At 34.2% G+C, this 27,139-nt stretch overlaps 1 protein-coding gene across 2 annotated transcripts in view; it reads left to right on the forward strand.

Annotated features, from left to right (window-relative positions):
• Positions 1-27,139, forward strand: part of ATRNL1 (attractin like 1) — a 784,731-nt gene that overhangs the window by 211,947 nt on the left and 545,645 nt on the right. For both annotated transcript variants that reach the window (XM_045439061.1, XM_045439062.1), the window contains exons 19-20: positions 4,359-4,496; positions 26,731-26,824. In XM_045439061.1, coding sequence (XP_045295017.1) covers positions 4,359-4,496; positions 26,731-26,824 — 232 coding nt within the window. The remainder of the gene's footprint in view (positions 1-4,358; positions 4,497-26,730; positions 26,825-27,139) is intronic.

Here is a 27,139-nt window from a genome sequence, read left to right on the forward strand (position 1 = left end):
TATGATGTTAGCTATGTATGTTTCATATATGTCCTTTACAGTTTGACGCAATTCCTTTCTTTTCCTAGTTTGTTGAGTATTTTCCATGTATTGAGATGATCATGTTGGGTTTTTTTTCTCCTCTTTCTCCATTAGTATGGTGTATACTTGATTGTTTCTTAGTTGTTCAAACAAATGGGTTTATCCCAATTCTGGGATAAATTCTGCTTTGTCATGATAAATAATCCTTTTTATATGCTAGTGGACTCATTTTGCTACTGTGTCTTAAGGATTTTATACCTGTAAACGTAAGTGCTGTTGAACTGTCATCTTTTTTGTGATGACTTTGGTCTTTGTATTGGGTTAGTAGTGGTCTCATAGAAAGAGGACGTTTTTTCTTTGCTTCTCTATTGTGGAAATATTCTTGAATAATTAATATTAATTATTCTTTAACCATTTGGTAGAATTCACGAGTGAAGCCAGCTGATCGTGAGCTATATTTTGCTGGTACTTTGTTGATTGCTGACTTATTTGTTTGTTTGTTTGTTTGTTTTTACTGGAGTGTAGTTGACATAAAATGTTACAGTAGCTTCAGGTGCACAGTATAGTGACTCAACAACTCTGTACGTTATGCTGTGTTTCCCAGGAGTGTAGCTGCCATTGGCTGTCATACAGCACCATTGAATGTATTCTCTATGCTGCACCTTTCATCCTTGTGACTTACTCATTCTGTGACTACAAGCCTGTACCTCACTCATTCTCTTCATTGTTAGAGTTTATGCATATTTTCTACTTCTTCTTAAGTCAGTCTTGTTGTTAGTATCATTCCAAAAAGTTTTCCATTTTATCTAGGTTTTCTAATTGATTGGCATACAGTTGTTTATAATGTTCCCTTATAATTCTTCTTTCCTACCATTTGTCAGTGGTATATCACCTCTTCCTTCCTGATTTTCTTTTTTTTTAAGTTTATTCATTTATTTTAGGAGAGAGAGAGGGAGAGAGAGGGAGAGAGAACATGTATTTAACTGTGAGTGAGTGGAGGAGGAGCAGAGAGAGAGGGTGCGAGAATCCCAAGCAGGCTCCATGCTGTCAGTACAATGCCACAGCTTGATACCACGAACCATGATCATGACCTGAGCCAAAAGTCGGATGCTCAACTGACTGAACCACCCCGCATCCCTTAAAGGTTTTTCTTTTCTTTTTTCTTTTTTGAAAAAGTTTATCATTCTTTTTTTTAAAGTTTATTATTTTTGTGAGCTGGGGGAGGGCCAGAGAGAGGGAGACACAGAATGCAAAGCAGGCTCCAGGCTCTGAGCTGTCAGCACAGAGCCTGTTGAAAGGCTCGAACCCACGAACTGCAAAATCATGACCCATGGTTCAGTTTCGCTCTCTTCCTTGAGGATGCAAGATTGTATCACCTGGCCATGCTGGGTTTTCAAACCCATGCCTCCTTATTCTTGCTTGTCTATTCTATGTATAGTGAAATTCAGTTGCTACCTCAAAATTCTTTCTTTGGATCTTGTTTGAATCTCAGCTTTATTTCTAGCATCTGACAATCCCTTTTGGTTTAAGATAGGATATGTGTTAAAAAATGTTTCAGTAAATTTTAGCCTTGATTTTCTGTGTATATATCTTTTGAATTTTATTGAGAGTGTCAAGCAGATATTTTAAATATTGTACATCTGTTTTATAGCACATATTTTTCAAAACTATGTACTTTATTTGCATATCAAATGCTGACTTTTCCATAATGTTTTATTTTCATTTTTTTTGTGTGTGTTTGCTTATCAATAGATACAGAACCATCTGGGTTTGTTTTAAAATTTAGACAAAACAGTGTGGATAGCTTCTCTTTAGTTTTATTCATGTTCCACAAGCAGGTTGTTATTAGAACCTTTCAAGTAACAATGTATCCTGGAAGAACTGTTAGATGTAAGCTTATATTACTCACTGTTCCAGCACCCTGATGCTAGTGGGAATAAAACATAATCATAGGCTTATTGTGTATCCTTTTCTTGTCTATGTTTGATACAGCCATTGTGCCTGGATTCTGCTTTCCGTAACATGCTTTCTCTTTTGCCATTGCTACTGTGCTAGTATAAGCTGTAACAATGACCATTCCTTCCCCCCCATCCCCTCTCTTGGAAATTTTGCCAGCAGTTAGGTCTAAATTGAACCAGCTTTCTATGGGGGGGGGGTGTATTCATTACCTAAAACATTAGATTTTCCTGTATCACACTTTCTACCAGCTGTATGGCATCATGCCACTGATATGCTTCATGATTGCCCCAGAACTGCCTTCTGAAATGCTCATTTTCAAGAAGGGACAGTGAGTAGCATTACACCAGGGGTCCCCTTTTAATTTCCAGAGGTATTGTAGTTTACTACTTCCTGGTTTTATTTGTGTCATTGTCACAATACCCAAATTCCTGTCATTGCTGTCAAGTTTCCTTATTATATTAGTGGTAATCTGAAGGGAGGATGTTAGATGTGATTGCTGAATTTAAACATCTTATTCAGAAGTTAAAGCATTTGTTTTTCTCATGAAAAAATGCAGCCAGGAGATTCATAAAATACTTATAGTAACCCATTTCTCATTTTAAGTTTTTTAGGTAATGCTTTGCATGTAGTAGGCACTCAATAAATTTTGTTTTTACCTGAGTGAATTAATTAGTAGTGTCACATAATAAACTTTCTATGAAACAACTTATCTTTTAAAACAAATGTTAAAAAGTTAAAGTTCTTAACATTGTTTCTTATTATAGAAGTAATAGGAATTTATTATAGAAAATTGATGATGCAGAAAAATCTTATTAAATTAAAATAACCACAATTAATTTTTCCATAGGCATATTTATACATTTTAAAACAAAAATTTGAGCATTCTAAACATAATGTTTTGTGTTTTGATTGCACTTAAATTATCATGAACTTTTTTTTCTAAATTTCCTTGTCATTGTTTCATAATGTAATAGAAAATGTGAAAACTTATCCTTTCCTCAATTTTATAAAGAGGATGATGATTATTTAGCATTTTCCCATGATGACTTTGTGTTATTTCTATCCTGTGTTATAGTAGAGTTATGCTTCTGAAAATTTCTGTAAGGTATAGGTATTTGGTTTTCACTGCTTTTGCCAGTGCATTTCTTTATCCTTTGAGGTTAACACTTGTTGATAACCTTATGCTAGTCTCTCAGGATTTCCCTCTCACTTTCAAATTTTCTACACACAAGAGGTGGTATTTAATGTCTGGTCTTTTGATTCATACTTCCTGATTGTGTGTTTGTTTCTGGCATTAATTATCTGCATGACTTTGGGTAGTTGCTTTACCCAGGCTTGCTTATCCTAGAAATGGTCCTCTGATATAGTACTTTCCACATAGAATCGTTGTGAGGATTAAATGATATAATTCATGTAAATCACCTGGTATACTATGTGGCAATGGGGTGGTATTTATATATTTTAAAACAGATCTAGTATGTGCACTGACCAACTAGAATAGATGCTAGCCACAAACAATTGGTTGACTGAACATTGGCTTCCCTGGTCAAAGTAAGGGAAACCTCAAATAAATGTTATCTTAGTTGTAATAATGATGAAGATGATTATGAGGGTGGCAGTGATGATGGTGTTTGGGCAAGCAGTAACCGAACCAAGTCATTATGCCCCAAATAAGCACCAAAGGTGTGAGCTTTCATATATGAACTTGATCTCTCATCTGAAATTTTTGGATTCTGTTGTAAAATTAATATCAAAACCTATTAAATTTTATATTATGAAGACATAAAAAGTCAGGCTTTAAATGTGATTCTTTTTAGTTCACAAATAGAATTTTTATTAAGACTTGAAGCTTTTCTTATCCAAAGAAGAGAAACATTTGTGTATATTAATTTAAAAGTGCTATTTTTTGATAATTCTACACGTATTTTTTTCAAGTAAGGACGTGTATAGTCTCAAAGTTTTCTGTATTTATTGATCCTTTGTTGTTATGTGTAAATATAATAAGATGCATTTTTAATATTCTTTATCAAAGCTGTATTATTCAGTCTTGTGCTTATATAACTTAATACACATAATACATGAATCTTTAAGGAATAGTTAAAAAGTATTCTTTTTGGCTATAACTTTTATGTTTTACTCTATTGCTTGCCCTTACATATTATAGAGCATTAGACAAAATTTTAACACGGAATTTACTGTATAAATTGTCCTGCTTTAATATTTGAGCCACATATGTTATACATAATAAAAATAAACTTGGGAAATGTCCTTTGGACTTTGCTATCACTCAAATTTGTAAAAGAAATTCTTTGTCTTGATAGCTATTATACATGCTATTGTTATGCAGATATTTGTAATATTTTTACTCTTTTCTTTAGCTTGCCAGTGTAATGGACATAGCACTTGCGTCAATAATAACGTGTGTGAACAGTGTAAAAATCTCACCACAGGAAACCAGTGTCAAGACTGCATGCCAGGTTATTATGGAGATCCGACTAACGGAGGACAGTGCACAGGTAAGTAGTTTTTTCCCTTACCTGTGTATTTGTACTACAGAAATGAAAGTTGAGAAAGATGAACCTCTTGTGGAAAATACTATCTTATTGTGGAAAATACATTTTATTAAGGAAAATTTTTCCCATGAAGCTTAAATATTTTTGGAAAGTAGTATTTATTCATTAGAGACGATGTGAGCTATAACAGTTTTGTGGTATACTTACTTTAAAAAGTCTTTTTCTTATTTCAAAATGAATACATGTTTATTATAGGAAATTTAGCAAATGCAGATACATTAAAAATCACCTATAATCTCACTATTCACAAATAATCACTGCTGATTGTTTTCTATATCTATTTTTATTTTTTAAATATTTATTTATGTTTGGGAGAGAGAAAGAGAGAGAGACAGAGACAGAGTGTGAGCGGGGGAGGGGCACAGAGAGAGGGAGACACAGAGTCTGAAGCAGGCCCAGGCTCTGAGCTGTCAGCACAGAGCCCAAGGTAGGGCTCGAACTCAAGAACCACAAGACCGTGACCGGAGCCGAAGTCGGATGCTTAACCAACTGAGTCACCCAGGCGTCCCTGATTGTTTTTTAATAATAGTAAATTATTGTTTTGACTTTAGAAATAAGAAACAATTAAAGGTTTTGTATATGCCTTACATCAGGTAAGAATTTTGTGTTTGCAGTCAATCCTGGGCTGAAATCCCTCTCTGCCACTGTTTATGTGTCTGGCCGTGGCCACTTAACCTTAGTGCCTCCTTTTTTTCGTATGCAAAAGGCAGATGATAAAGATCGAATGAGATCACATGTAATAGAGGTCATGTAATAGGAATTGAAGCACATTAAAGGAGCATTTTAAGTGCTATTCTCATCACATTTTTTGTTGTTTACTAAACTCTACTTTTCTCTATCTTCCCCTCTATCCTGCTGCTTTTTCCTCTTATTTTGCAGAGAATTAAAAAAAAAATTTAATGTTTATTTTTGAGAGTGAGAGAGAGACAGCAAGAAGGGGAGGGGCAGAGAGAGAAGGAGACACAGAATTCCAAGCAGGCTCTAGGCTCTGAGCTGTCACATGGAGCCCAATGTGGGGCTCGAACCCATGAGCCATGAGATCATGACCTGAGCCTAAGTTGGATGCTCAACTGACTGAGCCACCCAGGCACCCCATGCCAGAGAATTTTTAAGTGTTCTTTTAAGTTTACTTTTAAATTATAATTTTGTGGTAATCCTTTTTTTATTAAAATATGAGTGGAGGAGGGGCAGAGACAGAGAGGGAGACAGAATCTGCAACAGACTCCAGGCTCTGAGCTGTCACCACAGAGCTCAAACTCGGGAATGGTGAGATCATGACCTGAGCCGAAGTTGGATGCTCAACCGACTGAGCCACCCAGGTGCCCCCATAGTAATCCTTTTTTATATCTGGATTGGTCCTTGTCCCTTACATTTTTAATCCATTATTTCTAATGGAGATTGCCCATAAAGCACCCACAGAAAAGCCTCCATTATTGGCTGTGGAAAGATGAAGACTAGAAGTTTTAACACTGCTTGCATATTGTGAATAATGCTGCTGTGAACCTTATTGCCGAGTCTTTGTTGAATACTGGTTTTCAATTCTTTTGTGTATAAACTAGGAGAGGAATTGTGGGGTCACGTGGTAATTCTATGTTTAACTTTTTGTAAAAGTGCCAAATTGTTCAAGTTGTTTTCCATAGTGGCTGCATCATTCTGTATTTTCACCAGAAATGTCAAAGATTCCAATTTCTCCACATCCATGCCAACACTTGTTATTTTCCATATTTTAAAAAAATTTGATCCTTCTAGTAGGTATGAAATGATATCCCTTTATAGTTTTGATTTGCATTTCCTTAATGACTAGTGATGTTAACTATCTTTTCATGTGGTTGATAGTCATTGTAGATTTTCTCTGGAAAATTTCTATTCAAGTCCTTTGCCCATTTAAGAACAATTTATTTTTTAAATTGTGGTAAAATATACATAACATAAAATTTACCATTTTACCATTTTTGTGTTTGTAGCACAGAGGCAATAACTGCATTTATATTGTTTTAAAATAGTCATTACCATCCAACTCCAGAACTTTTTTCATCTTGCAAAGTGGAAATCTATAATTATTAAATAATAATTCTTCATTACCCTCACCCCAGCTTTTGGCACCATTTTACTTTTTGTCACTATGAATTTGAGTGCTGTAGGTAGTTTGAAATATGTGACATCCACAGTATTCCATGTTGTCGCATGTGTCACAATATCCTTTCTCCTCAAGGCCTAATGATACTCTGTTGTGTGCATACATGCATTTTGTTTATCCCTTCATCCACTGATGGACCCCTGAGTTGCTTCCACCCTTTGGTATTGTGATGAATGCTGGGATGAACATAGGTGTACAAATACTTGTTCAAAATCCTGTGTCTTTTCATGTGCTTATAGGCCATTTCTGTAGCTTTGAAGAAATGTCTGTTCAAGTCCTTTGCCCTTTTTTATTTGGGTTGTTTGATGTTGTCATTGAATTATAAAGGTTTTTTGTATATTCTAGATATGAAGCCCTTATCAGATACATGATTTGCAAATATGTTCTTCCATTCAGCGGGTTGTCTTTGTACTTTCTTTATACTGTGCTCTGGAACACAAAAGTTTTCAATTTTGATGAAGTCCAGTTTATATATTTATTTTTTTGTTGCTTGTGTTTTGGGTGCATTTCTAACAATTCATTGGTCCATGCAGTGTCATGAGGATTACCAAAGTATTAGTTTTTTGCCAACATAGGCAAAAGGAGCATTTGAATAACTGTATTAGCTACAAAATATTTTAAATTAGAATGGCAAGTTTTATCACTCCAGTAGGCCTAAGTGCTTTTACAAGTATGTTCCCCTTTGGGGATGATACTTCTGTGCTAGGTTTAAGACTAAGTTCAGTTATTCTGTGTTAATTTTCGTTACTGACATTACACATCTGGCAAGCTGAGGCACAATGCAGTGGAAAATTAAAGGGAATGAAAGATAAATGCCTATCTTATTCACTATTGCACATTCTTTGATAGTTTATGAAGCTGTAAATAATTCCTTATAGTTTCCTTGTTTCTTAAAGTTGGCAAGATAATATTTTGCTGTCTATGACTTCTCTATGGTGATGTAATATATGAAAGTCATTTTTATTTTTTAGGGCCACATTAGCTATCAAACTAAATCAACAATATGTCACATCTGGTGAATTATTTTTAATGCAGCCATGGCTAAAATCAATTTATAAAAAAATGGGAAGTGCAAATTTATTGCTATTTCTCTATTCACCTTATTGAAAAAGTTCATTTTTCATTAGTAGATGCATTTATTAAAATTCAAAGTTCTGATGACATTAAGAGAAAGAAGGAAGTAGATTTATGTTTGAATGGTAAGGCTTTAGAAGTACTGCAGATTCAGATATTATTTTTTAAATTCAGTCTACTAAATCAACTTAACATTGTTGCCAATATTATATAAAGGTACTTGTAGATTTTCCTCAGATTGCTCTTAGCCTATGGCACATTTATAGCTATTCTTTTATTATAATTAACTCTTCAAAGTGGTTTTATTAATACTGGTTAGAATGGCCAACATTAACAACACGAGAAACGACAGGTGTTGGTGAGGATGTGGATGAAAGGGAACCCTCTTGCACTGCTGATGGGAATGTAAACTGGTGCAGCCACTCTGGAGAACAGTATGGAGTTGCCTCAAAAAGTTAAAAATAGAACTACACTACAATCCAGCAATTACACTACTAGGTATTTACCCAGAGGATACAAAAATACTGATTCAAAGGGACACATGCACCCTGATGTTTACAGAAGCATTATCAACAATAGTGAAGGTAGGGACAGAACCCAAATGTCCATTGACTGATGAGTGGATAAAGAAGAAGTGGTGTGTATGCACAATGGAATATTACTCAGTCATCAAAATAATGAAATCTTGGAAGACCCGGATGGCTCAGCTGGTTAAGTGTCCGACTTCGGCTCAGGTCATGATCTTGGGATTCGTGAGTTTGAGCCCCGCGTCGGGCTCAGTGCTGACAGCTCAGAGCCTGGAGCCTGCTTTGGATTCTGTGTCTCCCTTTCTCTCTGCCCCTTCCTCCCTCGTTCTCTCTCTCAAAAATAAATAAACATTAAAAAATTTCAAAAAAAGGATGAAATCTTGCCATTTGTCACAACATGGATGGAGCTAGAGAGAACTATGATAAGTGAGATAAATCAGAGAAAGACAAATACCATATGATTTCACTCATATGTGAAATTTAAGAAATGGAACAGATGTACATAGGGATAAAAAAGGAAATAGAGAGGCAGACCATAATAAAGACTCTTCACTATAGAGAACAAACTGAGGGTTACTGGAGGGGAGCTGGGTGGGGGATGGGCTAAATGGGTGGTGGGTATTAGGGAGGGCATTTGTTGGGAGGAGCACTTGGTATCATATGTAAGTGATGAATCACTTTATTCTACTTCTGAAAGTACTATTACTTTCTATGTTAACTACGTTAACTAAATGGAAATTAAATAAAAGCTTGAAATAAACCAAAACACTTTAAAAATGGTTTATTAAAATTACTTTGTTTCTCATCGATGTCCAGGAAGATTCTCTGATGCAAATTTGCTCTAGGGCTGCCTGCTATTTACATCCATCCTTCTTTCTTTCCTTTCATCTATGTATGTTTGTATGTGTGTATGTGTATGTGATCTATCTATCATTTATCTATCATCTATCAGTCTTTGTAACTATGGAAGTGTGTAATATTGTAAAGAGCTTGGGCTTTGGAATCCTACTACTTGGGTCCATATCCAGGCAATGCCACTGTATCTTGGGTAATTATTTAACCTTTTATTGTCTCAGTTTCTTCACCTAAAAATAGTGTGACTAATTTAATTTATTGTGAGGCTTAAATGAGATACTTTACATAGGAAATAATATGTGTTTCTGGCAAATGTTAACTCTAGAATGCTATTATTGCAATTATTACTATTATTTTTATTATTACAGTTGATAACACCAGTAGGCTTAAGTATGTTAAGAAGAATGTATAATTTAGACTTTTGGAACAGTATTATTTTTGTCATATAATCTCCAATCTGACTCATGAATTTTAGTAAACGAAAATAAGTGAATGCTTCTTTGAATAGGATGGCTTAGTATACTACAATGGCTCAACACTTAACACACTGAATTACTTTCCAATGAGGGATTACCCCTGAATTCACATACTATTATTGAGTACTTAACTATATGCAAAACCCTGTGTTAGGACTTAAATTTCTATACATCGTGTGGGTGCTATAATAGTGTTATGAAGAGTTTGAATGATAGAAACAGGGAGAAAAAGACTAATTCTGTCGGAAGGATCTGGGTAGGCCCTTTGGAGCTGAGTTCAGTTTATAAATTTCAGTGTTACGTGTTTTATCGTTAGTTGCATGCTTTCATTACACCTTGTTCTCAATGTGAGACAACTGAACTATAATGCTGTCAATCCCTAAAATGTTTTAAAATATTTATGTGTAATTGTTTTGAGTATTCATAAAAAGATGTATTATAAGAACAAAAAATCCTCTCCAAATCATGAAATGTAAGCATTTTAAAAGTTGCAGTCATATATGATCAAGAGTTTTCTTCATCTAGGTTTTACTGTTTTTGGTTAATTTTTTGCAGGATGTTTAATGGAATTAGTTGGTATTATCAGTAAGATTATTTATCATTGCATTCATAATTGGTTTTGGCAAAGTCTAATATTTATTAAATTATATCTTTTAGCTCATTTGTTGTTCTTTTCATAGGCTTTTGAATAATAAACACTGCTGATTTATTTTTCTTCCTACATATGTTTTTATTTTTAATGTGATAAAGAAACTCTTATTATTTTCCAATTTTGGAAAAAAAAGAGTTCTGTCAACATAGTGACAGTTCCGTTTTTACCTTTGTTTCTTATGAATACACCTTCTGTTTTTCTTTGTGGTAGATTGTGGATATCTGCCCATAACTGACTCTTACAGAAGTATCTAGTATTTCAATAAATACACTGGACTATGACACAACTATCCTCTGAGCCTAGAGGGTAGTAAAAAGGAATATGAATGAAGCCTTCTTTCTCTTGAGTATGATGGGAGAATTTTTTATTTCAAACCCTTCTCACATATTACAGGTGTTTATAGGAGCTGAAAGTTTATAACCAAATGAACTTGAGCGTTTCTTGAAATAAGTGTAAGAAGTTTAATACTCTCAAACTGGGAACATTGACCTGAATAATCTAAAACTGCAGATAAATGAAAATCGCTTGACATGTAAATCTTATTTCTGTTAATTATTTTGACACAAAAAAGTCAAAACTTTGTATTTTCTTAGTATACATGATTATAAAGGCCAACCTGAGACTTCAATATCCCAAAGAGAGGTCATTAAATGAATAATTATATAATTAGATGTAGATATTTAGTATACGGTATAGGTATGAGGTTTTACTTTGATTAAACATTTTCTTCAGTGGGGCACCTGGCTGGCTCAGTCAGTTGGGTATCCGACTTCAGCTCAGGTCATGATCTCATGCTTTGTGAGTTCAAGCCCCGTGTCGGGCTCTGTGCTGACAGCTCGGAGCCTGGAGCCTGCTTCAGATTCTGTGTCTCCCTCTTTCTTTCCCTTACCCCCTCACACTCTTTCTCTGTCTCAAAAAGAAATAAACATTAAAATTTTTTTTAATATTTTCTTCAGAATAACATTTTTTAGATAACTTTAAACACATTAAGAAAACCAAGAAAGGCTTTTTAAACTATGCGGAGCTACCTGTTTAAATTGAATGATTAAAAAGAACCTTTATTTCATAGCTTCTACAATATTTTAGCTAGTTTGTCTTCTTTCTCTACTAATTATTTTGAAATGTTTTGTTTTTCTGGTCAAAGTTTTCCTCTAACTTCAGATACTCATAACTCTTTTATCTACTTCATCATTCGGAGCTCTTTTTATCTATCCTCATAAAAGGAATTAAAAGGGCAAGAACTGAGTACATGAAAAGTAGTTAGACCCGACATTAAGTCAGGTAATTTCAGAATGACCTTGATTGTGGGTTAGTAGAAGTTGCAGCTTACTACTTCCTTCCGTTAGATACCTTTTCTTTAAAGTTTATTTACTTGAGAGAGGGAGGGTAGGGGGGAGAGAGTGAGAGAGAGAGAGAGAGAGAGAGAGAACACATGCGTGTGTGTGCTACTGCATGAACAGGTGCAGGGCAGAGGAGGGGCAGAGAGAGAGAATCCCAAGCAGGCTCCATGCTGTCAGCACAGAGCTAGACACGAAGCTGAATCTCATGAGTCATGAGATCATGACCTGAGCCGAAGTCAAGAATCACATATTCAACAGACTGAGCCACCCAAGGTGCCCCAGATGCCTTTTCAAATAGATGTCTGTGGGCTGAGCCTCATGAAACTGCTGGAGACATAGTCACTGAACTTTTGAGTGTTGAGGAACTTTTGCTTGGCTTACTTTTGTACCTTTATTAAACTTACCTCCTTTCCTCAAGATCTCCTTTCCTATATTTATTTGCGCAAACTTCTACTTTCCACCTATCCTAACTTAAACTTAATCTTCTTGTCAACTTCTGGCATTCGGTAGTGTTATTTACGGTTCTAGGCCTGATGATATAGAATATTTCCACCTCTAGTTACATGTTTTTAGCAATGAAGTGTGTCACTTGCATGCTTTCTTTTCATTGGCACGAATGTATCACTAATGTATCACTAAGGTGTCACTAATGTATCACTAATGTATCTCATGGAATTTTAAAAACTACTGAATGATTTTAAATTTACAAGTACAACACGTATCTATTTGCGACTAGGTAGAAGCCATTATTTTATTTTAAGTGTATAATATTTCTCTTTAATTTCATGCGATGTAATCCTTAGCCCCCTTATCAAGCATGAGATTTTGTGTTATGAGGACCTGGTACTCTTTGGTTGTTTAAAAAGTGATGTTAGATATTATAATTTAATTTAACAGTAAAAATGGCCCTTATACTATCATACAAATGTTAAGGAATTCTTACTTGCTTCAAATGGCAGGCCTAGGGTGAACACTAAAAGGTAGATTTAAAATGGAGCGTATTCCTCCTATTCTGAGACGCCAACCATTTATTTAGTATACTCTAGAAAATTAGAGGTTACTCTAAGAAACTCTAAGCATGTATTTGGTTTTATTCTGATTTTTATGGATGTGTTAAAAAGCAAAATTATACTAAATGCCAATTTGGATACATACTTTTTCATTGCTCAGATAATGCACAAACACTAGTTAGTGATGGTGGACAAGTTAATTATATATTAGAAATGCCTAGAACAGGTGTAGGAAAGCATCAGCATAAGTATTTTCTGTAAGTATTTCATAAACATATTAAAATCCTTCTAATATATTATTAACAAGGCACACCTTTTCTCTCAAGGTCCATTTTTATATACCATAGAATATGGATGCAAATATTTGCTTTTCTCTTAATTGCAAATAATTTTATCTATACCTTTTATCTTGCTTTTTCTCTGTGGGCTCATCTACTGATTTTATAAGAATAATAATCTGTATTTTTAGGATTTAAAGAAGTATATAAACATTTTATTGTGTATTTATTTTAATAAACAATTTTAACGTGTTTTTTGGTTTCCTGTTAAACGTTCTGTACAAGGCCACTACTGTTCATGTTAATTCATTCAAAAAACTGAATTCAGTGACTTTGTTATTTAAAACTATTCTCCCTTCATCCCCATCTTACTTGTTGATAATACCCATTAGGCCCACACGATTCCTCTCTTCTTTTGCTGTTGGATGTTACAGGTTAGCTGAAATGGAATAACTTCTTATTAAATATTTGCTGAATGAATGAATGAATGAATGCATACCCTCTCTACAATTTCTATACCCTCCATACAATGTCTCCATTTGTAATCTACCTTTATATTTCCTTTATAAGAAGGGAAGCAAAGACATAATTTTCTTCCTAAGAACATTCAGTAATTTTATTACCATTTCATAAATCTTTCATTGCATACAAAGTGAGAAATAAATTAAAAACTACTTAGTAAGACTTATAATGCCTTTTATGCTGTGCCCTAAAATAATTTTTCTTGTTTCACATTCTATCTTGTTTCTCATATTCCCTCACATCTTTACTTCTTTTTTTCTGTATTTCCACATTTTAGTTAATGACACTAAAATTTTCTTTGTCAGTTAAACTCCAAGCATTACGTTAAAAATATATAATAGTTAATACAATAAATGTATTAATAAATTATAATGTATAATAATCTATTAGTAAATATATAATAATAGTCCATAATATATATAACTAATAGTTAATAGTTTATTTATGCCAGAAATATTGCTAGGAACTTTGCCTAAATTTTTATGTTTCATCCTAAGCATTTTATAAAGTATATACTATTATATTCATTTTTCAGGTGAGTAGACCAAGAATATAGGCCTAAGTACCATGTTAAAGGTTATGCCTACAGGTGCTAGAACCAGAATTCAAATGTGAACTACCTCATTCTTCTACTCCAAACCTGTATGCTCTCATATCTTTTTGAATCTTAGCTATAATCAGTGGTCAAGTCTTATCCATTTCAAAGCCACAGTAATATCCAGTTGTGTCTGTATTTTAGCCTAGGCTATTCTAATAGTTTCCCAACAGATCAGCCTCTCTTTCTTTTAATTATTCTTTTCTTATTTATTTATTTATTTGAGAGAGAGAGAGAGAGCAGGGGAGGGGCAGAGAGAAAGGGGGAGAGAGAATCACGAGCAGGCTTTGTGCTGTCAGGCCAGAGCCCCAAGCAGGGCTCAAACCCAGGAATCCTGAGATCATGACCTGAGCTAAAATCAAGAGTTGGATGTTTAGCTGACCGAGCCACTCAGGTGCCCCTCTTTTGATTATTCTTTTATTTTATGGCCAGGACATTCATAATATTGTACCTTTTTACCTCAGGCCCAGCCACTCGTTCATTCAAACCCAGCTCTTTACCCATTCGAGCTACGTTTACTTCCCTGGACATTGCTGTACCTCTGAACTCCCTAAGTCATTTTCCAGATCTCATCTCTGGAAATTTCATTCTGAAAATGTTTTGTAATATTTCTCCTAGCTTCAGGCAGTGTTGGTATCTCCATGGTGATAGGCATCAGTGTTTTTGTAAGTCATTGTTTACTTGTTTTTCTAAGTAGTATGCAGACTTGAGAAAATTTGTCTTATTTGTTTTTAATTTTTTATATTATGTTTGTATTCTCATTCCATAGGTGGTAGTACTGTGCTTGGTTTATAGTTAGCATTTTGTTATATGAGTGTTACTAGGAAAATACAATATTTGTGTTATCTGTTTTACTCATTTGCACATAATCTATAAGAAAAATAATTCAAATTTCCTAGCTAAGTAACTTTCTAGTTTCAACCAATATTTTCATTAGAGCAAGAGGTAAAAAAGTAGCTTACTGTTATTTGCAAACTGATTTTTCTTTAAAAAAAAAAAAAAAAGAAAGAAAGCTATAGAGATGCCTGGGTGGCTTAGTTGGTTAAGCGTCTGACTTCATCTCAGATCATGATCTTGCAGTCCGTGAATTCGAGCCCTGCGTTGGGCTCTGTGCTGACAGCTCAGAGCTTGGAGCCTGCTTTAGAGTCTGTCTTTCTGTCTGTCTGTCTGTCTGTCTCTCTCTGTGCCTCCCCCACTCACACTCTGTCTCTCTCTCAAAAATAAATAAACTTAAAAAAAAAAAAGAAAGCTCTTTTGTTTTTCATTAATAGAGGGAACAGTGAAGCAATTTTGGTTCCACATGTATATTTTATTTTGCTGGGAATGAAGATTGGTTTTAATAATTATAGATGATGTTTTATTCTTTACTCATAACTTATTGAACAGTAAGTCAATATTTTATATATTTTTTTTGTTAAGTACTGAAAAAAGAAGTTATATAAAGTTTAGATAAGGAAGAAAGTGCAATTTATATAATTTTCTTCTATTTCTAGTTTTTCTAGAAAAGATAAATAGAATCTCTGTGTTTCACTTTTCAAACTTACCGACCACATTTCTCCTCACTGATGTATTAATTTTCGGGTCATTTTAACAGAATGTATTGTCCTATAAATGTTAGCAGCTAACTTCCAAATATTATCTATTTCACTTTATCATATAATTTGTATTTTAAAAGTATATTTTTCATATTCTTCTATCTGTCAACAGCTAGTTCTTTCATTCAGTAAAAGAAAGCATTTGGGTATATTATCGGTAATAGAAGACATTTGGGGAATTATCCACAGAGGAAGATTTTTTTTTCTTGAAATGGTAAGGTCTAGTGTTTTCTTGAGAAATGAAATTGCTTATTTCACATATTGCTAACAGCATCCCTTCTCAAAATGGAAACAAAACAAAACAAAACAAAACCCTTAATAACTTGTAGAGAAACAAGAACACCTCAAAGTTATTAAGCATAATGTTGTTATTTACCTACAGGTCAAAAGCATAAGCCTGTATTTTATTTTTGGGAGGTGTATAAATGTTTAATCTTTTCAAAATTGAAAAGGTCTATTTAACTTTTTTTGTTTTGACATAATTTAATACAAAAGTTGCAAGTAAATACACAGTCTCTTTCCTCTTCTTGGTGTCTCGGTTAATCATTGAAGACTTGATAGGCCTTTATCCCTTAAATACTTTAGTGATATTTTCTAAAAACTAGAAATTCTGTAACCTTATAGTTACAGAAATCAGGAAATGAACATTGGTGCATATTGTTATTAAATGTAGACCTTACTTAGATTCCACCATTTGTCCCAGCATTGTTCTTTTTTTAAAAAAAATTTTTTAATGTTTATTTATTTTTGAGACAGAGAGAGACAGAGCATGAACAGGGGAGGGCCAGAGAGAGAGGGAGACACAGAATCTGAAACAGGTTCCAGGCTCTGAGCTGTCAGCACAGAGCCTGACGCGGGGCTCGAACTCACAGACTGCGAGATCATGACCTGAGCCGAAGTCGGACGCGTAACCGACTGAGCCACCCAGGCGCCCCCAGCATTGTTCTTTAGAGAAAAAGAAAATCCAAGATTACTGGTTGTATTCATTTATATGTCTCTTTACACTTCTTGAATCTGGAACATTTTTTGAGCCTTTCTTTTTATCTAGTGATGTTGACATTGTTTAGGAATACAGCCTAGTAGTGTGTGTGTATATAGAATGTGCTACAGTATGGCTTTGTTTGACATGTCTTTATGATTATATTCTGATTACACACTTTGGGCAGGAATACCACTGAAGTTATGCTAAATTGTTTTCACCATATCATGAGCCACATGCTATCATCGTTCCGTTAATGGTAATGTTCAGTATGAACGTTTGGATAAAGTGTTGTCTGCTAGATTTATGCACTGTAAAGTTACCTTTTTATCCTGTCATGAAAAACTATCTTTTAGGAGATACTTTGAGACTGTGAGTATTGTGTTAGTTCTTAAACTTTCACCTACTAGTTTTATGATTTTTACCAAATGATTTTCTCATTCATCAGTTTTCTGTACTGATTATTTGGCTTGATTTTACAGTGAAAAGCTTTCTCTTCTTTAGTTTGTATATCTTATCTATGTATCTATCTATGATCTATCTATCACTTTGTATCATTATCTATTTTTCATATATCTATCAGTGAACACTTTATCATTCTTTGAGCATTTTCTTGTGTTTTAGGTACTGTCTTGTAATATTCCTGCCCTGACTGGCAACTGGCATTTCTTAAGCTGCCCTGTTTCTGTTAGTGTTTCTGTTAGTGGGCTCTTTGCTACAAAGACATCTTTATTTTTGGATCATCTCAACAGACAGAACTAGAGAATAAATATCTGTGTACATACGTGCATATATGTGTGTCTACCCATAGACATATATATATTCTTATACATAACTACACACACTGGTACACATTTTTACCTCTATTTGTATTTTATATTAAAATCCATGAGTTTACACTAATACCTAATTTTCTGTCCCTTACTACAGGGTTCATTCTATTCTTCCTACTTTCCAAATTTTTTTTTTTTTAATTTTTTTTTCAACGTTTATTTATTTTTGGGACAGAGAGAGAGAGCATGAACGGGGGAGGGGCAGAGAGAGAGGGAGACACAGAATCGGAAACAGGCTCCAGGCTCTGAGCCATCAGCCCAGAGCCTGACGCGGGGCTCGAACTCCCGGACCGCGAGATCGTGACCTGGCTGAAGTCGGACGCGTAACCGACTGCGCCACCCAGGCGCCCCCTTACTTTCCAAATTTTTAATCCAACTTTGATTATCCACAGCATATATTTTTTTTAATTTCTTCAGTCTTAGAATGTACAGAAGGTATTTCCAGAGTTGTAACCCATACCTCTGTGAAAAGGAAGAATATTAATTGGAGGTTAGCATTTATTTATTTATTTTGTCTCCAGTGTGAGGACATATAATCTCTAACTGTGTTTAAAAATTACTTGTGTTTGGGGCACCTGGGTGGCTCAGGCTATTGAGTGTCCGACTTCAACTCAGGTCATAATATCACAGTTTGTGGGTTTGAGCCCTGAAGTGGCTCACTACTGTCAGTGTGGAGCCTTGCTTCAGATCCTCTGTCCCTTCTTTTTCTGCCCCTCCCCTGCAATGTGTGCTCTCTGTCACAAAAACAAGTAAATGTTAAAAAAAAAGTACTTGTGTTCATTCTTTTTCCCTCCTTCAGTGTGGTTGTTAGTTATCTGAGTAAGGGTCATTCATTTATATCTGTGTTTAGTTAGCTTTAGGGCCACCTGGACCCCATCAGTATCATTGATGTTATTTTCCTTTTTGAGTATGTGAAACATTTACATGGTCCCCAAAGTCAGGAATGTACAAAAAGTCATTTTCCTCCCTACCTCCTCCCCCCCCCCCCCAATTCTTTCCATGACATTCGTATTCATGCCTTGTAAGCAACCTGTCTGAAACCATTCTCTGGTTTATCCTCCCTATGTTTTTTTAAATTAAATATGCAGAAACATGCACATTTTCTTATTTTTTTACACAAAGGGTAACATGTCTATTGTACTTTTTTTGTCATATAATAACATAATTTGGAAATCATTCCATGTTACTTACAGAGATCTTCCTCATTCTTTTTATAGCTACCTAGTACTGCATTTTGAGAATATACCACAGTTTATTCAACTATTCTCCTAACTCAATATTTAGGCGAATTCCAATAATTTCAAATGTCAGTAATGGCAGCGGAAACTTTTGTGTGCATAGATATTTCTGTACTATAAGAGGTGTTTCATCAGGATAAATTCCTCAAAGGGAGCATGCTAAGTTAGATAAAAACATACACAGTATTCCTAGCAATGATTGTACCAGTCTGCATTCCCACTAGCAGTGTATAAGAGTACCTATTTCCACATAGATTTGTGAACAGAATATATTTTTATACTTTTCAACTTTTGTCTGATAGGTGAAAATTAGTAAATCAGTGTTTTAATTTTTAGTTCTCTTATGGGTGAAGTTAAACTTGTCTTTATGTATCTAAGGACCATTTTTATATTTTATGTTAATTGTGTATTTGTTCAATTCTCTTTGGGGATATTTTCATATTTTTTCCTCAATTTGACAAGAGTTCTTTACTTATTAGGAATATTATCTATCTGTTGAATAATTTTCTCTAAGTTGGTCTGTCTTTTGACCTTGCTTATGGTGATTATTATTTATTTTGCCATGCTGAAGTCTTTATATTTTAATGTCATCAAAATTATCACTTATTTTATTTTAATGCTTTTTTGAATGTTTATTTTAGAGAGAGAGAGAGAGAACCTAGGTGGGGAAGGGGCACAGAGAGAGAGGGAGACACAGCATCTGAAGCAAGCTCCAGGCTCCAAGCTGTCAGCACAGAGCCTGACATGGGGCTCAAACCCATAAACCTTGAGATCATGACCTGAGCTGAAGTTGGATGCTCAACCGACTGAGCCACCCAGGTGCCCCAAAATTATCACTCTTAGAATTAGAGTTAGAATACTTTTTTTTTTTTTTTTTTTTTACATCCTAGTTATCTAAGTTACCTGTATATTCTTGGCTTACTTGTATAGTTTTACTTTTTTACATTTAGGTCACTGATGCTTTTGGAGTTTAATTTTGTGTATGGTGTGAAGTATGGATCTAAGGTTACCTTTTTTGGGGGGTGCCTGGGGTGGCTCAGTCAATTAAGCTACCGACTCTTGATTTCAGCTCAGGTCATAATCTCACGGTTTGTCCCGTGAGTCTCCATGTTGACAGTGCGGAGCCTGCTTGGGGTTTTCTCTCCCTCGGTCTCTGCCTTTCCCCTGCTTGTGCTCTCTCTCTCTCAAAATTAATTAATAAATTTTAAAAATTAAAAAATATAATGTAACCTTTTTCTATCCATTGTCCCAGTGACATTTATTTTAAAAAATTCATTTTGATCCATGATTTAATATACACACTTTTTATGTACTAAAGTTTCATATGTATTTGGTTCTATTTATGGATTTTCTATTTTACTCTGTTGAGCTGTTTCTCCATTGATGTGCCATTATCTCAGTGTTTTAATTATAGAGAGCTTATAAATGTTTTAATGTCTAGTAGGCTGGTTTTTTTTTAAGCTTTTTTAGTGTTTTCCTGGCTATTCTTGCATGTTTATTTTTTATATGATGATTATTATCAATTAATTCCCATCAAAATGTGGTATTTTTATTGAGATGTAAGATTCATGAATTAATTCAAACAGAACTGACATCTTTATGATGTTGGTTGCTTTTTTTTTTCAAGAGCAACAAATTTTTTTTTTATTTATTCACAACTACTTTTATGCCTACAATGGATTTTGCATATATTTTTTAAAATTTATTCCCAAATATTTTATCTTCTTCATTCCAATTATAAACTAATTTTCTATCTGTTACCTGTTTTTTATTATTAGAAGGTTATTGATTTCAGTATGTTATTTAATTATGTTACTTTATTGGATTGTTTAATGTTTTAGTTTGTGTTACTACTGCTTCTCTGGGATTGATTCCCAGGCATACTACTGTATCATTTCCAGGTGGAGATAGTTTAACTTTTTCTTTCTAGTTCTTAAGTATCAATTAATTTTTCTTGTATAATTACACTGGCTAATATCTCCAGTACAATATTAGTAGTAAAAGAGTTACTGGGTAGTCTTGCTTTGTTCCTGTTCTTAGCAGAAAAAAATGCTTCCATTGTTTGCTTATTACGCAAGATATTGATTATTTTTGTATATAATGTCTGTAGATGTATATAGTTATCTAAGAAGTATCATCTCATTCCTGTTTTCTTTAATATTTTATCAGGAATGAACATTTATTTTTGTCAGAATTTTTAGTGTCTAGAGTGACAATATTTTTTCTCTTTAGATTTTTTAATATGTATATTAATGAATCTGCAAACGATGAGTCAACCTTGTAAAACTAATAGTTTTAGTGTGTATGATTGTGACGGTTGGTTTGTGTGTGTAAAATATGTGTGGTCAGTTTCAGCTTTAAACACTTTTTATTTCTATTACATTTTTTTTATTTTAATTTAAGTACAGTTATCTTACAGTATTAAATCAGTTTCAAGTGTACAATATAGTGATTTAAGCTTTTGAACTTTAAAAAGTACATTGTAAATCATATTTGAAATTAACAACATATGTGGTCAGTAGGCTACATGTTGTCTATATGTACATAAATTCATCACATGCAAACATATATTTTCTGATAAGAGGTTTAAGGAATCCCAGAATATAATTCTTAATTTTGCTACTTACTAGATGTATAAGCATGGCTATGTTTTTGTTTGTTTGCTTGTTTTGTTTTTTCTTTGAAGCCGTTCCTATGTCAAATGTGTATAATAACATGAATGGTGAAAGATTAAAGAGGTAATATGTTTGAAAGTATCTCAGAAATAGTATAGTCATGTATAGATACAAAATATTGGTATTGTTATTAACCTACTTCACGTTTTATATTTATAACATAATGAATACTTAATGTTTTTTCAGATTATGTGATTCATCAATTAATAAGTATTCAAAGCATCTTTTAAAGTAACTTCATTGAAAACAATACAGATTCAAAAAGATATATTTAAAAAAAATTGATCACTTTTGAGAGAGAGACAGTGTGAGTAAGAGAGGGGCAGAGAGAGGGAGAGAGGGAGAATCCCAAGTAGGCTCCGCACTGTCAGTACAGAGCCTGATGCAGGGCTCGAACCCGTGAAACCATGAAATCTTGACCTAAGCCGAAACCAAAAGTCAGACACTTAACTGACTAAGCTGTGCAGGCACCCCCCAAAAGAGATATTTTTTAAAAATTCAGTCAATTTGAATTTAAGAATTTGAACTTGAGGCAAGTAGTGATTTTTGGTGGTAGGACAACGAGGGAACAAAACTGGTATTTCTTTTGATATTGATGTTTGCTTTGTGAATATGTTCTAATGTTTCATTCTTGCCTCATTTATAGCCTATTTGTTCATTTTTTAGTTGAATAAAAACTAGATTAAATAAATAAAATATAAGAAATCAATTACAAAGCGTTTAAATACTTTAAGCAGTCATTAGCAATGGTCAAGAAATATAGCCGGCTAGAGTAAGAAAATAAAGTATGACTCATTTTATTTTATCAAAGAAAATGAAACAAGACTAAAGTTACTCTTTTATAAAACTAAACACAGGGTATTGAGAATGCAATTCCAGAAGAGTTGAGTTAAAATTCATTTTGGTGAAAACTTTTAATTGTTTTATTTATTTTTTTTTATTTTTTTTTTCAACGTTTTTTATTTATTTTTGGGACAGAGAGAGACAGAGCATGAACGGGGGAGGGGCAGAGAAAGAGGGAGACACAGAATCGGAAACAGGCTCCAGGCTCTGAGCCATCAGCCCAGAGCCTGACGCGGGGATCGAACTCCCGGACCGCGAGATCGTGACCTGGCTGAAGTCGGACGCTTAACCGACTGTGCCACCCAGGCGCCCCATAAATTTTAATTGTTTTAAATAGGAGAGGGTTCTCTTCTATTAGGAAAACAAAAACAAGTGGTTTTAAATGTGGTTTTGGGAAAACTGACAAATTATGTGAGTCCAGACTGTGTAGATTAGGGATTGGCTTTTTTTTTCTCTCTCTAAAGTGTTAAATAGTAAATTTTGTTTTTGTAGACCAGATACGGTTGCTGCTGTTGTTGCCTCCTCCTTCTCCTCCTCCTTCCGTCCTTTATCACCACCTTCACCTCCTTCTCTTCATAATCTTTTAAAAATGTAAAACACAGTCTTAGCTTATGGCCCATACAGAATTGGAAATGGGCCTCAGGGATACAGTTAGAATAAACTGTTAGCATTTCTCTTTCCATTTTTGAAAATGTTAGCTTTGGAATATAAAATAAAAATTTTACAGCCTGGCACTTTATGACTTTCCAATCTATAACTGAAATCCTTGAAACAGTGCCATTTGCCTGAAGGTTCCAGTTACTTAGTTCTAGATTCTTGTTTCCCATCCAATTGTAGTTCTAGAGCAATGCCTTACACCCAAGAGCATTTAGTAAATATTGGATCTAGGACTAAATAACTGAGTTTTATTACTTTTTATTTAGGCAAGTACAGATGTCAAATATCCTAACTAAACAAAGTCATTTCTGTAAGTTAGATGGTCTGTTTTTAATTATGAGATCTATCTAGGGGCACTCGCGTAGCTCAGTCGGTTAAGTGTCCGACTTTGGCTCAGGTCATGATCTCTCAGTCCATGAGTTCAAGCCCTGCGTCGGGCTCTGTGCTGACAGCTCAGAGCCTAGAGCCTGCTTCGGATTCTGTGTCTCCCTCGCTGTCTGCCCCTTCCCTGCTCATGGTCTGTCTCTCTCTCAAAAATAAATAAACATAAAAAAACTTAAAAAATGAGACCTTTTCATTATTTCAGTAAAAAAAAAAATCACACTGATCACACTGTCTCAACAACAGGTACATGGCAAAGTTGTAATTCTTGCATTTTTAGTGAGAAAATCAGATTGCTAAGGTATTATTGGTATCAACATTCCATGTTTATATCAAAAAGAAACCACTATATTCTGTTTTCCCTTTTCATACATAAGTTTGTTGTTGTAAATAAAAATGTAAGTTTGAAGAATAGAACTTTAGGTTAGCTATGTGAACGTTTGCCTTTGCCAGAATTCTTACTACTTTAAAATCTAATATATAGCATATCTACTAAAAATAAAGTATAATATGCTGGAAGTATACAAAGGATATTAAATGGGCATTATTTCCAAACTTCCATAAATTATTACTATAGGTATTCCACAGATAGTAACGATATAACCATGAAAGTTACTTAGGCACATGAACTGACTTTGCAACAAGCACTGCCAATGACTACTGCTTTTTGGTCTCATGTTTCAAAGTATATTCCTCATGTACAACTTGTTGGAATAATATCACATCTTTTTTTTCTATTCTTATTGTTCAGTTTTGCTTATAAGTTGATATTTCAGCTTTATACTGTAGAGGAAGAGAAATAACATGTGACCACATAATGTCCCTCTAGTGTATGTCTAGGCTATAAAATCATCATCATATAAAATTTGCCAAACAAAAGGCCACCGTATGATGGTTTCATAGGTGCTTATTCAGCATAAAAAGATAACCTCAAACGCTGACAACAGAATAATTTCAACAGTGTCATGAAGTATAAATCTTAAAAAATTGAATTTAGAATACATTTGTGCCATTTTAGCCTGAAGTACAGAACCACAAGGGAATTCTCTCAAAATGAGCTTACATTAAAAGGTACTTTAACACAATTTTTTTTTTGGTCTCAGGAATTATTAAAGCTACTATACAATGATAATTCTTTTAAGAAACTCTGCAAACATAACTCTTATCCAGTTCTGCCATAAAGGGTAAATAAAAGGTTTATCTGAGTTTTAAAATATTAATGTGTATCATTATTTTTAGTAAAGTTCTGAATATAAAACAATATGAAACTCTGCAAGTTAATACTAAGATATCAAGGTACATTCATTTACTATTTCTGAAGTTAGATGTAATCAATACATCTTAGGGACCCATTATTGCTTGTTGATAGTTTTCTTTATTCCTTGTAATACTACCCATTGTTATTCATTTTTTGTAATTCTCACATGTTGTGTTTCCATAGTTAATTCTACAAACTTAAAGGAAAATTATGCTGATTTATTTAAATATTCTTTAAGAGGAAGCAATCACGCTTTTCTGTGGAAATCTCTTCTAGCAAAAAACAAACAAGCAACAAAAACAACCCCAAGTTCTTAAAAATCTACCTAGTACCAAAACTAGGGTAGGGTTGGGTGTATTTACTTTATATTAATCATGAAAGCAGATAATCAGAAGCAATTAGAAAGGTGCATAGTGTTCTAGAATAGTTTATACTTTGATCAAAACCAGTGACTCATTAACTTATATATGTATGTCTGAATCAGGAAAAGACCACATTGTTTCATTTTCATCAAGAGAGTGATGTAACTAGATGGAGGTGTGTAGGAACAGCGTAGTTCTCATTGAAAGTCTTTGAAAGGGCTACTAGTGACTTGGTTGGCCTTGTCTCTTTAGACTATATTTTAGGATTGGCAATGAGTTGTAGCCCAGGTAGAAAGATCAGAAATGGGATTGTATTGGTGTCAGTAAGAGAAGGTGAATGACAATACTATACTACCAATTAGTGGCTATCGCAATGAAAAGGAGGGATTAGATACAAGAGGGATTGTGCATGCAGAAACTAGAACCTACCAATCAATTGGATGTTGCACACAATTAAATATGAAGTTGGTGTTCCAAATAATGGGAATGTGACTCTTTAATAAGGAATGCAGAGTAAGATGAAATGAGTTCACCTGAGCCAAATTGACTGTGTAACTATTACACCATGGAATGTTTCAGTTAATATTCTGGAATACTAAAACTGAGAATGATCTGAGAAGCTTATTAAGATGGTTTGGGGGCAATAAACAGGCGTGCTTTTTTGACATGGTATAGAACTATTTTTATTATATCATTGGCAGTGATAATAGCAGTAGAAGTAATAGCTGCATATATTAGGTGCTTGATTTGTGTTAGATATTTAAAAACACATGTGGAGGGGCGCCTGGGTGGCGCAGTCGGTTGAGCGTCCGACTTCAGCCAGGTCACGATCTCGCGGTCCATGAGTTCGAGCCCCGCGTCGGGCTCTGGGCTGATGGCTCGGAGCCTGGAGCCTGTTTCCCATTCTGTGTCTCCCCCTCTCTCTGCCCCTCCCCCGTTCATGCTCTGTCTCTCTCTGTCCCAAAAATAAATAAACGTTGAAAAAAAATTTAAAAAAAAAAAAAAAAAAAAAAAAAATAAAAACACATGTGGATCCTGAGAAACTTAACAGAAGACCATGGGGGGAAGGGAAGGAAAAAAAAAGTTAGGGAGGGAGCCAAACCATAAGAGACTCTTAAAAACTGAGAATAAACTGAGGGTTGATGGGGGATGGGAAGGAGGGGATGGTGGGTGATGGGTATTAAGGAGGGCACCTGTTGGGATGAGCACTGGGTATTCTATGGAAATCAATTTGACAATAAATTTCATATTAAAAAAATAAAAATAAAAACACATGATCTCATTTAATTTTCACATCCCTACTAAGAGCTGAGTATTTTTATTTATTTATTTACTTATTGTTTCAATTTTTTATTACAAATTCTAGTTAGTTAACATATAGTATACTGTATAATATATAGTAGAATTTAGTGATCCATCACTTACATATAACATCCAATTAAGAACTAAGTATTACTGTCATTTTTTTCGCAGATGAAGCAACTGAAGCATAGAGAAGTTAAATAAATTGCCCAAGGTCACATAGCTGGTGATTATAGATGTACATTTTAATGCCAAGCTGTTTGACTCCAAAACTCTTGTACTCTTTGAAATTCATTTCATCAAATAGATGTAGCAAATCAGAAGTGGAAAGGAACCCAAAGAAGAATACAATAATATGTGTATCCATACTAAACTTCAGGATGCCCCAAAAACTTTAAAGAGTTTCACAAAATTTTTAAATAAGTGAATTTACTTGCCTTTAGTTAAAGATAACTTATGTGGTAACCCTAGTTTTTGGGTGGCAGGGAGAAAATACACAGTATAAAAATAAGATAAAAATAATACCCGGAAATGTGATACAAGTTTTTGATGGAGAATATTAAGTGTTATTTTTGTTTTGACTTACAGCTTGTACATGCAGTGGCCATGCCAACATTTGTCATATGCACACAGGAAAATGTTTCTGCACAACTAAAGGAATAAAAGGTGATCAGTGTCAATTGTAAGTAAAAATGAGTTTTTAAAACTTTTGTGGATTGAATTTCTGCTGTAAACTAATTGTTTAGGTTTTCTTTTTTAAGTTTAGTGTTACACTAGTTAAGCAGCCAATATTATTGTAAACTAAGTTCAGTTGCATTTTATCAATTCTCATGAAAAATTAAGCTTTTAAATTTTTTTAATGTTTATTTTTTGAGAGACACAGAGTGTGAGCAGGGGAGGGGCAGAAAGAGAGGGAGACATGGAATCCAAAGTAGGCTCCAGGCTCTGAGCTGTCTGCACAGAGCCTGATGCGGGGCTGGAACTCACAAGCTGTGAG

Source organism: Leopardus geoffroyi, chromosome D2 (genome assembly GCF_018350155.1).
Source record: "Leopardus geoffroyi isolate Oge1 chromosome D2, O.geoffroyi_Oge1_pat1.0, whole genome shotgun sequence".
NCBI classification, from domain to species: Eukaryota; Metazoa; Chordata; class Mammalia; order Carnivora; family Felidae; genus Leopardus; species Leopardus geoffroyi.